Genomic DNA, 14527 nt, shown 5'->3' with positions numbered 1-14527 from the left:
GCTGACTTCTGCAGAAAACAAACTGTCTAAGCAGCAGGAAGTTCTCAACCACACACGCACACACACACACATCTGTGTCTGGTATCAGCAGCGGTGTTTCCTGTGTTTGCATACAGCTGTAGGCTTTATCGTCAACCCACAGCGCTCTGCTGCAGTCATTTGAAAATGTTTGCCGTCAGTCAACCTAAAATACCAGTTTCATGTTCAGTGGCTGGTAGACACCAATAGAATTACAAAAAGTTTAGTCTTTATGGATATTAGGGACATGGCTGCTTTGACTGACAGGTATCCTGATAGCAGCTGCAGCCAGTCAGTCTTTGTTGAGCTTTAATTCCTCTCATTTAAATTACTGGACCTCTCAACATTGTTTATACTGTTGGTGCATTTTAGAATATTTTTATTGAATTAACCGACACAAAGATTTAGACTGCTGTGTGGTAAAGATCGTCTAAGTTTATGCTTCACTTATGATTAGTACTAATTAACTGATATCTGTATCTGTGTTTTTCTCACCAGCATCCACATCATTTTTTTCAGTTTTGCTCCATCCTTGGATGAGTAAAACCAAGTAAAAGTCTTCTCTGCTGTGTTTTTGCCTGTTCCATTAGTCTCATAATTTGATTCAAACTGCAATCATTAAACACTGAAATCTGCTCTCCATACACTAAGCACACAGATTAACTTCTGACTTCAGTAAATAAGTTCTTACAAGTCAATGCTAAAGGCTCTACATTCTGCATCCTCCTCCCTTTTCTTTTGTGTAAGCTGACGTCTTTCACAGATGTTGGCTTAAATGCATTTACAGTGAAACTGCATTTGTTTGAATACATGCAGTTTTTAAATTGTCCCTTTCAAACGAGAAGCAAGTTGTATTGTCCACAAATTTAAAAAAAATGCTTTTAAAAATGGTTATTTGATGGGGATTTACACAGTGTTTTGTGGCTGAAAAAAGAAAAACTGCATGATGTATACTTTTTAAATTTTTGAAGCCTGGTTACAGTTGCATTTGTTATGCTCTTCTCCATTTGGGGGCAGTAATGAGTCCATTACCGCTTAATGCGCTATGCAAAACGAGACAGAATTCAGCTACGCTGTCCTTGTGATCATCTTTCAAACCATTACTGGGGAACAAGTTACAGGGAGTCCTTCATCAGAGCCCCTAATCAACAGACTCCAACGTGAAGAAAAGCAAAATTTGTAGCTGCTTCATCCACCATTGTTTGTTTTACACAGAAAAAAAAATCAGCAGTAATGCTCCTGACGTTGTATTAAAATATACAGATAAACTGTTAACTTAGTCTGATACCACGTTGAACTTATACAGCCTGCTGTATAAATTAATCAAATGCTGCCATCCCATTTCACATGGAGACGATTTCTGCAGCAAACGGGTGAATCTAAACATTTTTCTGATTAAGAAGAAATTAAATAAAATGTTGTGTTAATTCAATTGAATCAATATTTAAAAAACAAAAACTTTTTTCACAACCCAATAGAAATGTACATGGACCAGTAAAACCCAGAGACAGAGTGAAGGTGAATTTTTAAGCCTTAGTTTAGATTTAGTATATGATTTTATTTATTTTATTTTGCCTTTGACCATTGACTGTACTTGAGATTATTTGTATATTTCTGCATTTAAGAAAAAGCTTTCTTTAAAAATTTGTATTTAATATGGCACGGTCTTCAGAGGGATGCAGAAAATTGAGACGGCTGTGGGGCACAAACTCTGTCCCAACGACAGGAGAGAAGAAAATGACCGTCCTGCCTGACGTCACTGACCAGCTGCATGATTCATGTTTACATCATAGAGGTGTGATTATTTTTCGCTGCCCCACTGGTTCTTGATAACTTCATTATGAGTGATGAATTTGTTTGTTGTGTGTGAACCTCTGGCTCAGTGAGTCAGAGAAGCCAGCACTAACCTAGAACAGGAAACACTTTACAAGCTCTGATTCCCCGACCTGACTTTGTATCTGAGCCAGTGGACCATCTCTGTCTCTGTGCATGTCTGCAGCAGCAACAGGAGGCAGCTCCTTCTCTCACCTGTGCCCTCCTTTGTTCTTACGTCCATTATAGAAGTGTTTTAGGTAACTAAATCCCAACCAGATCAACCTGCTTCTCAGCTGCTGGAGTCCTGCACACTGTTGAATCCAGTTTGGTGGACTAATTAGCACAGCACTGATGTTAGGTTGGACTTACCGGAGGAGCTGTGATTGGTTCTTACAATTAAGGTAGATTGGTCAGATAGAGACCGGAGTGTTTCAGAGACCAGAGAAGGATTTTGGCACATCCAGGAAACTTCTGGGAATTAACACTAGGTTTTCAGTACGATGAAATTGGTTCACTTGTTACCCGCGTAAATCGCCATAGTAACTTTTGCACACTAGAGATCAACAGGCGTGAACTCACCGCCCACTCTCCTGTCAGTTCTTTGAAGAAAAAACACCATTCCTGGAAGATCCCCCAGAGCTGTTTGTGCAGATAGAAGGAGCGTTTGAAATTTTCCAGTAGTTTTCCCTGAGGATTAGTAGGAAATTCTAGAGGCAACTTTTCTGACTCCGAGCAACAGTTTTTTAAATATAGTATGATATAGTAGCTCTTTTCCAGTCTTACAAAAGTGCTTTCATTCAGTGCTGTGGGTAACTGTTGAAACCTCATTAATTTGACTGGAGCAGCTGTGTTAGATTCATTCTGTATTATGCGTGTAACATCTTTGTATTGTTTCTAGAATTATAGTTTACTCTTCCATCCTTACTCATTGTACTGCTGGTAGATCAGTCAGTGTGATTGGTCAGATGCTACCCGCATCACCCCTCTCACGTTAACGTGCTCGTACCTGCAACGGGAAACTCTCTGAGTATACTTAGAGTTGATTACCGGCTTCGTGCTCTCGCTTATCCTTGCTACTATGCTAGGGTGATGCAGCGATGCAGATAAAGAAAAAGACACCCTGGGTATGTTGAACTGTCTTCAGGGCCCTGGATTCATTTGACAGGTTTTAGCTTGACAATTCCTTTTTCGTGTTCAGACATGACCTCTGGAACTGCCGCTGTTCTTATGCAGCCTACTAGTCCCTTACAAAAACTACACAACCTATGCTATACATGTCATCAGGTATTTACTTTCCATCCATCCATTTTCTTATGCTTGTCTGGGCCAGCAGCCTAAGCAGAGAATGGAACTGAATAGAATAGAATAACTTTATATTTAGCGGAAAATTGTCTTAACTTCACCAAATCACAAATTAAGTCATAATAAAATACTGGTTGTTATTATCCCACATTCTTACAAAAACATGCATATGAAAAACTTCAATACAACTATCGTATCTTATTGTTTAGTATACTGTATCATGTAGCTACATGTCATTTACATAAACACAAAATAACAATGATGAAAGAGCACATCCTCGAGACGCTCCAGACTAACAAAGGGGGGTTGCACACCACATTATAACCGTTTTAATGTTGTCATAACATCAGCCAAGAATCTTTGTACAACGAGTTGGACAGTCAACGTATTGGTGTAAGTTTCGTACCAACCCTCCGGAAAGCGCAAAGTCTTTGCACGCTCCTTCTGTCTGCGCACGAAGTTCTAAGGGTTTTTCCAGGAATTGTGATGGTTTTTTTCGGAGAACTGACAGGACAGTGGGCGGTGACTTCATACCTGTTGATCTCAGTGTGTATACGATTCTATGGGATGAACCGCGGCAAGAAGTGAAACACCTTCGCAGAAAACCTCGAAGTTACCTGGATCTGACGAAATCCTTGTAGAGGTCTCAGGTACAGGTGTGCCACAGGTTAAACTGGTTATCGTGTCAAAGAGTAACACTAACAGACTAACGTCCACTCCAGCAGTCCAGCAGATATCAAGCGTATGGATTATTTGTAGGGCTGACCATCTAGTTTAACGTTGGCCAGATTATTATTATTACACACAGCTGCTTCTTCTTCTTCTAATTTTTCCTCTTCTTTTAAATCAATAACAGTGCACACCAACGAGCAAAGAAATGCATTTTAAAGATATCAAATATTCAGCGCGTTTATTTGCTGGTTTTCTGTTTATTTCTACACAGCTGTTTGACCATCAGTTAGGCCAGTTATAAAACTATGTTCAAATCAAAAATTATGAGTTCAGAAGTTACATACCGGTCCTGGCGTCTTCACAGAGGAGGCAGTCTCTACAACAAGAGGCAAGAAACAGCGTATCAGTCTGAGTCCGAGGTCGCAGAGATGGAAGTGAGACAGATACCTGTGACAGTTAAGGGAAAAAAGATGTATGCTCAAGGTGTTTTTATTAGGCGAGAATGTGATTGGCTACCGATCAGACAGTTAAAGGCAACGCCCAGGTGAAAAAAAAAGAAAGAAAAACAGTCACGGACTGTTCTTCAACACATAGAAAAAGCAGAAAACAAAGAAAAAAGCTCAGCAGCGTCGGCAGGTAAACTGTGACTGACGGAGAGTTTCTGCAGCCCGACAGGAAACTTCTGTGCCAAACAATGTGGCACGCTGACGCGGTGAAAGAAAAGTTGGTGCGCACGGTGGAGCATTTAGCAGATAAAAATTTTGGCTTTTCCCTCGGCAGCGGTAAAATCAAACAAAGCTGGAAGAGAACAAGTGTTACTTAGGTGGAAGCAAACACAAATAAACTGTTTCTTTTTACTGAATGTGTAAGTTTGCATAAAATTCACCATGAAGTGTCAGTTTTATATGATAAAATAATACAGATTTATAGAGAAGTGCACACATGGATGCCAGCTGTTCATCTTAAGTTTTTTTTTTATACATTTGTATTATAAAGTGTAGAGGACCGTAAAAAATCATCTATGACTATAAACTTGTTTAAATGCTTTGCAGATGAGCTGTTTAAATCACTCATAATCAAACAGTGACTATGAGACCAGTGACTGTGGTCTAACCATAGTGCAGGTACTTGAGGCAGATTGGCTGCACCCTCTGATGTCTCCTTTTTGCTTTATTGTAGATTACTTGAATTTTTCTAAAAATGTTACACCCTTCAGGACAAGGAGAAAGTTCCTTTTTGCAAACGTTCATGTTGTTAGAAAAGGAGCAACAGTGAAGCACCTAAAAGACCTTCCACTTATGGTCACTGACTTGAAACTGTCTGATAGTAAGACTTTTAACAAGTTGGTCAAATATTTTTCTCTAAAGAATACTATAAGAAAATTACTTTTTCACTGATGTTTTGTCAAGATTAAAGTGTGTGTGTTTCCCTATAAGGTTTTTTTCACGGTGCCTTCCTTTTAAAAGGAAAAGTTCTTTTCCTACTGCTACTCATCTCCTGAGGCGACTTGTGAACCTGGGCCAACCTGATTGTTAGAAATAGCTGAAATTGTTCTTGCTGTCTCATATTCAGAATGTTTACACCTGCAGAAAACGTATTGTGATTGATAAAGAATTATTCAAATAGTTTAATCATTACTGCAGTTATGTTGTGTTTATTCTTGTTGTGCATGTCTGATGTGATTTCCAGTATTCTGGAGTCTGAGAACAAAGTTAGTACGCAGCAACAGACCACAATGACTTAAAAAAAGATACAACAGGCCACTGATGGCATTTACTCAATGCATTAATTGTAGAAAGCTTGCAAGGGAGAAAGAGGCAAGAATTAGAGATCATAGTCTTTCTTGCAATTTCCTCATTTGTTGCATTGTTGTACTGGAATGCAGTTTTATGTTACACATTTCCTGAGTGAATGATTTCCAAAAATCAATTTGCAACTTCTCAACATGTGCAAAACCGCCAAAATAAACCATCGGAATACAAATGCTTCTAGCTTTATTAATTATACACACACACACACACACACACACACACACCAAAAGCGGAAATCATATTTTTTCTATGACACCCCAGCCTACCCAAGGTTATTATATAAATGAAAAAACGACACTACAATTCTTTTAATATTAAAGTTTTTTAATTACATCTAATATGAAAAAAAAATTCTGATTATACAACTGGAGAAAAACAATCACTCCATTCATGGTTGTTAAGGCAGATTCTCCATTTAACAGCTTAAATGAGTCTGCAAACATTCGACCGAATAAAACATTTATCCACTTATTATTAAATGTAAATCCTAACCAGGCAGTAAAGTCATGCTTCATTTCACTGTGAGAACATGAGGGTTTGTTTCCAGCCTGAGATGTGAAGGTGGGCTCACCTGCTTTGTTTTTATAGTTTTCTTGGTTCACTCAAAGCCGATTTGAGTGAACCAGTAATTAGAATAAAGTGTTGAAAGTCAAGACGGCTGCCCCTGAGGATGCTGGGAGCATTAAGGGTCATGGTAATTTTGTTCTCCAGCAGTGGAGGTGGAATGTTTCTGGAGCAGAGCAGGAAGAACTAAACTTTGATGAAGCTAAAGACAAAATGAACAAAGTTACTTCTGCATTTTTAAACTTTAAAAGGAAAAAAAAATAGAAAGCAGTGATTCTTTGAGTTGTAATGGTTTCTTTCCCTCTAATAAATTCTCCTTGTTGATTTTCAGCTTAAGCAGGCACCCAACTCATGCTGAAGCCTAAAACTCAGATTATAGACCAGGCTTCATCACTGTGGGCGTCTTGTTTTCAGTCCAAATGTCCAGCATGTTTATTCTTTCATCTCTGAAGGCTGAGGGTCATCATCGAAGGGTCAGGGGTCACGGTAATGTGTGTGTGTGTGTTTTAATTCGAGGGTCACTGCTCATTCTGCTGTGTGTCTGTGATGGTGGAGACTGCGCCCTGGCCTTTGCTGACATCACTGATACACGCCCACTGACCATCCATCGACTCCTTCCACAGTGTTACCTGAAAAGTTCATAAATAGTATCATAAATAAACTATAAATAAAATCAGAGTCAGCAGTCAAATATAATTCAACTTATTCTTTAGAGTCAATTATTAGCTTTGAGAAACAGCCATAATATCCTGAAGCAATAAGGTTAAAAAAAAGAAGAAAGGCAGAGCTCACTGCAGGTTGATAAAACCATATCAATAAAAACTCTTTTTAAAAATATATTCGTCCAGACTGTGGCATATTTAGTTTGAATATAGCGAAGACAGACAGAAGGAAATAAAATTATATCTATAATTTTATGTTCATTTGGTGCAAATGTGTATTTTCTACCTTGTTGTCTCCTCCTGAAACAGCTAGTATATTTCCAGTGATCGACCAGCTGACGTGCCACACCACATCGTTGAACTTGTGGAGCAGTTTGGCCGTCCAGGTGTTGCCTGCAGGGTCGTCACACGTCCAGATAAATACTCGTCCGTCCTGGAAGAATGGAACAAGTACAAAAATTTCCCACATAACCCCAGTGGAAGAAAAACAGAAATGGTTTGATTTTATTCAAAGATTTTGCAAGCTGCCAATAAAACTTGCTTTTATATGATACCACATTTTATAAAGCACTACAGATTAATGTAACCCGCTTATGAACACAGATGTCTGGTGGATCTTTAATCTCACACTTGACTGAACCGGAGGCACACTCTGGCTCCATCTAGTGGTGAAAAGCTTGTACCCAAGATATCAAAACTTTATTTAGAACGTCTAAATGAACACTTTATGTTTTAGGTGCTGGAAGGAAAGCAGAATAAATTTGCATGTTCTGCATGTGTAATCACATCAAATCTCACCTGAGAACAGCTGGCAATGGTGCTGGTGGGAAGACCAATAGATGGAGCCCAGCCGACATCTCTCACCCAATCACTGTGAGCCTCCAGCTTCTGATCCTCCTTCCACTGCCCATCCTCCTCTCTGCAGGCAGGAAGTGTCAATCAGTGACAATTAGGTTTAAGAAAAAAACAAAAACAAGAAAACGCTTCAGACCACAAGTCACCCTGAACCTCATGCTCATGCAGAGCTTTATTGTCTACACTTCAAGCAAGAAATTTATCTTCCTTGGATTCAGCCAATTAGGATAACCAACTAACCCAGTGTGTCTTCTGGTATGTGGGAGGAAGGAGGAGTACCCAAGAAGGGTACTGAAAGAACATGCAAACTAGGCACAGGAAGGCTCTAGCCAGGTTTTTAAACCAGAAGCCTTTCTGCTGTGAGGTTCCACTCACCACTGCGACACTTTTGCCACACAAGGATCACCATGTTTGTGCTGTGGTCACATTAAATATCTAGATCAATGAACTTTCCTCAGGGAACAGAAACTTTCTGAAGGATGAACATCTGATTTATATTCCACTGAGATACATTTGTACTCCTGAGGTTTCTTTTGCAGTGTTCAATGCTTCTGATTGGTCAAGTGTGCATGTCTTACACAGCGTTGTTATACAACCAGCATTCTTTTTATACATCAGCTACTAAAGTTCTGAAATGCTTCTGAAGCTTTAAGAGTGTTGCAATAACACTGCCAGTGCTACCCATCAGCCTACTGGTATGCACCTATAGTATAAATGTGAAAACCCTGTGTAGGTTTCAGACAAGTTGACCTCTGACCTTGAGGTTCCTGAGATTAGAACTTGTCCAAAAGTTTTAGTAGATGCACCTATGGTATGAACTTTAAAATCCTGGGTGATTTCCTTCAGAGATTTTCAGAAAACATGAGCACTTACTTCCAGAGTTTGACCAGGTTGTCGCAGCCTCCGGAGACGAAGCGCTTGACGTAGTTTGGCTTCTGTCCCGATGGCTGATCAATCAAACTGCCTGGAACTATAGCAGGAGCCCAGCTTACAGCGTTGCAGCCAATCTGCAGCAGAATCACAACAGTGTGTTACATCCAATAAACTAACACAATGACAGAGAACATCCATTCAGAACAAAGAAGCAGGATGCTGCTAAAGTGACAAACAATCAAACATTCAGAGCAGCTTGTAAGTCTCACAGTGTGAGCATTGCTGATCTTCTTGACGTCCCACTGCTGATCTCCAGTAAACGTGAGAAGGGAAATTGCTCCGTCTGAACTGCCACAGGCCAGGATTAGACCAAACTCATATGGACCCCAGCAGACTGAGTTCACTGTGGACACACAGGAGGAGACTCAATGAGATGGATGCCTGAGGAGTCTATCAAATCTTAATGCATTAAAATTTACTTCATTATTTCGTGAGCTGACACACCCAACTCATCTGTTAAACTTCTAATTCTACCGAGGACACAATCTCCAACACTGTATTTCTGAGGAAGGGACAAAAGAAGCAAATAAAAGAGTACAAGGAGGAGAAAAACAGCCAGAGGGACTCTAGATCAAAACACACTAACCTACTGAGAAAAATTCTCATAATCACTACAATAAAATTGAGCAATTCAAAAGAAACATAACATGTAAGATGCCATTACAAGGTAAAGTGGCTGACAGGTAGAGCCAGAAAAAACCCCAAAAACCCACACACAAGGAGTGAGGCGTCTGATAAAAGACACTGTGGTGAAGGGCAATTACAAAGTGGAGCTACAGAAATGAGGAACTAGAAAATGATGGTTAAACCATAACACTGATACACCACAAATACCAAAAAAGGTCAGTCAATACACAGACAGTGATGGCTGGATCTTTTTTTAAAAACACATTGCCCAACCCAAATTTTGTGTTTACACCTAAAGCAAAGTGATTTTCTATGTGGTGAAAACAATAATGTGAATACAGGAAAATCCACTAAAAGTTAAAAATATTTAAATATATTTAAATAGTTATTACATATATTTCAACTTTGGAGGCATTTTGCTATGAGGTTGGTTAAAAACCTAAAGGTTGAGATTCAGACTGTGACTTCTCCTTCTACCATTCAGAAAGACTGTTATCAACCTCTGAGGGCAGCTGGAGCTACAGAATCAAATTCATTTTTATACAGACACAAAAATGTGGCAGGTTGAATTAAAAAAAATGAATCAAAGGCCTTTTTGGTAAGTTCTGAAAAACCTTGGATTTATTCTTGTATCTATGGAGATTCAGTAAATGTCCTAAGTGTTCAATAAATGATATTAAATGTATAGTGTTGTAACTGTAAATACAAAGAACATGAATTAAAAAATCTGTAAGGATCTGGTCTTTTCTTGTGTGAAGCCAACTGCATGTATAAGACAAGAACAGAAATTAAACTTGTACCAAACCCACCTGACGACTCGTGTCCGGTGTACTCGTACATCTTGTCCCAGGCTCCGTTCTCTTCTTTCCAAATGATGACTTTTCGGTCGTAGGAACAGGAAGCCAGGATGTTGCCGAACATTGGGTGAGCCCACGCTACCTGCCACACGGGACCCTCGTGGCTACAAAACACAAAAGATGAAAAAAGTTCTGTTTTTCACTGCGTACCTGGATTTGTCACCTGGCAATTAAATTACAGCAGACAAAAGTGCCAACAAGTTATATTTCATCGCCACAAGTGATGCAAGTTAATTTTTTTAGCTTTAGCCTCTTGGTTTGATGAATAAACTGAGGGTTCTTACCCTCTGAGGTCCGCCACAAGGATCTGCCCTCCGTTTCTAACGTCAAAGATCTTGACGGTGCGGTCAGAGGAACAGGTGGCGAGCCGAGTCCCGTAGTAGTCCATCTGGGCATCGTGCTGAAACAGACAGAGCAAAATGTAAAAACCTGAGTGAGAACCTCCACCTCTACCTTTCAATGTAACCAATATTTTATACATTTTCAACAACAAGTCAAAGTCAAAAGTAAAATGAACTAAAAATACTCATGGTGGCTGATTGTTCTGTGATAGTTTAAACATCATCTAACTGAAAATAAAAAGGATAAATGCTGCAACAATTATTTAGTCAAAAGAAAATACCTTATTCTCTTAAAAGGGATAGTTCGGATACTGAGGAGCAGTTGCACATCTTCCTGTGCTGGAGAATCAGCCTAAAAGCTAAATAATGTGCTTTCTGTGGCTGTAGTCAGCAGCCAAAAGTAAACACAATTAATCAGTTTGCTACATTAAGAATATTTTCACAGCTGCCATCAGTCTGTCCAGGGAAATGAAGCCGTATCTATGAATGCACTGTATTCAAAACTGGCTTTGACACAAACAGTGTCATTACCTCATTGAACATGTTGGTCTACCACTGCCCTCTTCAGTTAGTTAATGTTATTGTGTCCCTTTCATGTTTTTGAGGGGTTAGTTCAGATAAACATGCGTAAAACACAAAAGTCCTACAGCAGATGTACAGAATACAGCTTATAACCTGCACAAACGTACAGCTAAGTCAAGTTCAAATGTATCTGTGGCAACAGTCACTGGGTATCAGTGGCAAGTTGTGAATTATTTGTTTCTGAAATTAGTATTTTAATAGCCTTTGCCAAAGATGGAGCTCAGCTCAATGTGTTTTATCATGTATGACTTAGTAATGATCACAAACAACAGTGAAAATCAGTGAAAAATTTGTGTGAATTAACACAAAACAGGTTCAGAGTGGGCTGATGATGTTCTGCTGTGTGTCGTCACCCACTGACAATCCTGTTTTATTGTTAATTTAATCAACTCAAATGTTCTTTTATATGTAATTTAGTTTAGTAGTCTGGACTTTATGAAACATAGTGACATATAAAGTCATGTGAAAAAAGTTAGTTTAAAAAAACAAAACAACTTTATGTAGTTCTTTGAAATAAACTTAGTACACCCTACTGTTTCTATGAGACGCTACATGTATCGGTTAGTATGTTAAATGTTCATGAGAGTACAAAAACTGAACAAGTCCGGAGAAAGCCTCGTCTCTCCCTAAAAAACATGGTAGCACAGCTTTGGTTTGCAAATTTGTATCTGAAGAAAACACAAGACTTCTGGAATAATGTTCTTTGGACAGACAAGATCAGAGTGTAGAAGTCTGGTGAAAACCAAACTCAGCGTATCAGCACAAACATCTCTCACCAACTGTCAGCACAATGGTTAAGAGGCGCTGATTTGGGCTTGCTGTGCAGCCACTGCACATGGAAACCCTGTAGTTACCAAATCGACCATAAACTCCTCTGTATACCAAAGTATTCTATTTATTATTTATTTATTTATTTATAAAGCACATTTAATAACAACAGAGAGTTGACCAAAGTGCTGTACAAAGTAATAATTAAACAGTGGCATTAACATCAACAACAGGTAAGAAAATTTAAAGAAAATTAGGATAAAAAGAATTGGTAACTCTCATGCAGTATCGAAAGCCAAAGTGAAAAAATATGTTTTAAAATGGGATTTAAAAAGAGTGACAGTTGGGGCCTTTCTAATGTGGAGAGGTAGATCGCTCCACATTTTCGGCGTCACAACTGCAAACGCCCGATCCCCTCTATGAATCATCCTAGACTTGTGTAAGGTAAGGAGTAAATGATCACTTGATCGAAGGGCTCTACAGGGCGTATAAAGCTGCAAAAGGTCAGACAAATGGTCCGGTGCCTGACCATTTAGCGCTTTAAAAGTCAAAAGTAAGATTTTAAATTTAATTTTAAAACGCACTGGAAGCCAATGAAGGGAAGCAAGCACCAGAGTAATATGTTGGTGTTTCCTCACACGAGTCAAAAGGCGGGCTACAGCATTTTGTACAAGTTGGAGCGGTGCCAAACTGGACTGACTGACACCAACGTAAAGCGAATTACAGTAATCCAGCTGAAATAAGACAAACGCATGGATTGCTCGTTCCAAGTTTTTAAAGGATAGAAATGATCTCACCTTGGATGGGAACCTTAATTTAAAAAAGGACCGCTGAACAACTGAATTAATTTGTTTCTCAAATCTAAGTTTGTTATCCAAGAAAACTCCCAGATATTTTTTTATTCTAGAATCAAATGTGAGGTCATCAGTCCGACAGCTAAAACTTGACTGAAACAGGGTCATGAATTAGGACAATGATCCTAACAGCACAGCAAATCTACAACAGAATAGCTTAGAAAGAAAAGAATAGTACGTTAAATTAAACTCAACGCACTAACATCTCTTTCCAATAGTACTACTAATAATAATTCTTATTATTATCTTTTTATTAAAAAAAAAAAAAACCCTGAATTTTTCCATCCACACTGAACAACAAAGACCTAAGTATCAGTCTCAGCTAGCAGTATCAGATCGCAGCACTGTCAGTTTGTTACTACTGGGTTTAAAGACAATGGATGACACGTTACAGTGATAATATTTACTGACGTTTCATTGTACACATGTTTGTATCTGTTGTTATCACGTGTAACAGCTCGCTTACAGGTACTTAAAACAACCTAAGAAGGCTAACATCAGCTGTGATTAGCAGCTAGTTTGGGTTAAATGAAAAGGAAAAAACTGGAAAACTTACAATCATGTCCTCATGGGAGGTGTCCACGGTGTTAATAACGGAAACCTGAAATGAACAAACATTATATAATCACAAATACTGCACATAAATTAAAATGTTCATTGACTTTCCTGCTACTACTAGCCACTTTGCTATGGAGCTACTTGGACTCGGGCACGTCAGCAGCTAACGGTAACCGGGAAAATACCACAAACGTCTGCGAGCAGCTTCACCGGTGGCCTAAATGCAAAGTTATCAAACTCACCATGACCGTGACTGACACAGAAACCCCGAACAACACGATTAATCCTCCTCTTTAAAAGAAACCCAGCCGAGTACTCCGACGTGGCAACAAGTAAGATAACCGCTTCCCACAGAGTCCCACCGCACTTCATACCGGCGGAAACAACAACCAGTAAACAAGGGTTCCGCATAACCGTTTGACGCGCTAACCTTAACCTTATTTAGAAGCTAAACATGAACACATTCTAATTAATTAATTCTAATTAATTTTCACTTTTTAAATGGAAAAAGTGAAAATATAAAAAGTCTATATATATATATATATATAAATTCTCTAAAAACAGCAACAATAATGGCGTAAAGAAGGAGTGTCTGTTCAGAAAATATAACAAGTCTAGTCCAGCATGATTCTCATGAAATAAGAAGATCAAACAAGGCAGGACATATTTTCATACCACAGTGGCACAACCGATTTTTAAATATACAAATATCTCTTTCATTAAATATGGTCTGTTTCTTGTCATAATTTTGTCTTTTTTTGTTGAATGACTCTGTTTTTCAATATAATAATTTCTCAATATAATAATAATAATAATAATATTAATAATAATAATAATAATAATAATAATAATAATAATTAGTAGTAGTAGTAGTCTTAAGATAAGATAAGATAAGATAAGATAAGATGACCTTTATTAGTCCCACACGTGGGAAATTTGTTTTGTCACAGCAGGAAGTGGACAGTGCAAAAGTTATGAAGGACAATTAGAATAAAATAAAATAAGAATGCCAGGAAAAGTGAACACAGTTAACCCAAACTGTTGCTGCATGTGTTAGTTATCAATAAAATTGAGGAGAAAAAAAAATCTAAACGGGTACTGTAATTGTTGTTGAATTTGTTTATCAATAAAGTTGGGATAAAATTCAAAACGGTTAATGCTAACCGATAACCGGCGGCATTTTTTTCGGCAAATTAACGTAAAAATAAGACTTGAAACTCGGTTTATCGGCACATTACCGCCCCCGTGTGGCCGGTTAGACTCCGTGTGTCCCAGTGACTGGTGTGTCCGCACGGCGGCGCCACAAAG

General features: G+C 38.6%; 1 protein-coding gene across 1 annotated transcript; it reads right to left on the bottom strand.

The window, feature by feature from the left end:
- Nucleotides 1-5944: 5944 nt before the first annotated feature.
- On the bottom strand, nucleotides 5945-13591 carry sec13 (SEC13 homolog, nuclear pore and COPII coat complex component). The gene is made up of 9 exons (XM_063472786.1): nucleotides 13462-13591; nucleotides 13218-13262; nucleotides 10401-10516; nucleotides 10069-10220; nucleotides 8842-8975; nucleotides 8573-8706; nucleotides 7643-7763; nucleotides 7131-7277; nucleotides 5945-6811 (listed from the first exon to the last, which is right to left on the bottom strand). The coding sequence occupies exons 1-9, from the start codon at nucleotides 13462-13464 to the stop codon at nucleotides 6701-6703; spliced, it is 963 nt and encodes a 320-aa protein (XP_063328856.1). The 5' UTR covers nucleotides 13465-13591; the 3' UTR covers nucleotides 5945-6700.
- Nucleotides 13592-14527: the final 936 nt, after the last annotated feature.

This window comes from Pelmatolapia mariae, linkage group LG5, assembly GCF_036321145.2.
Source record: "Pelmatolapia mariae isolate MD_Pm_ZW linkage group LG5, Pm_UMD_F_2, whole genome shotgun sequence".
Taxonomy (NCBI): domain Eukaryota; kingdom Metazoa; phylum Chordata; class Actinopteri; order Cichliformes; family Cichlidae; genus Pelmatolapia; species Pelmatolapia mariae.
The sequence above is the reverse complement of the archived record's forward strand: the minus strand, read 5'-3'. Positions and strand labels throughout refer to the sequence as shown.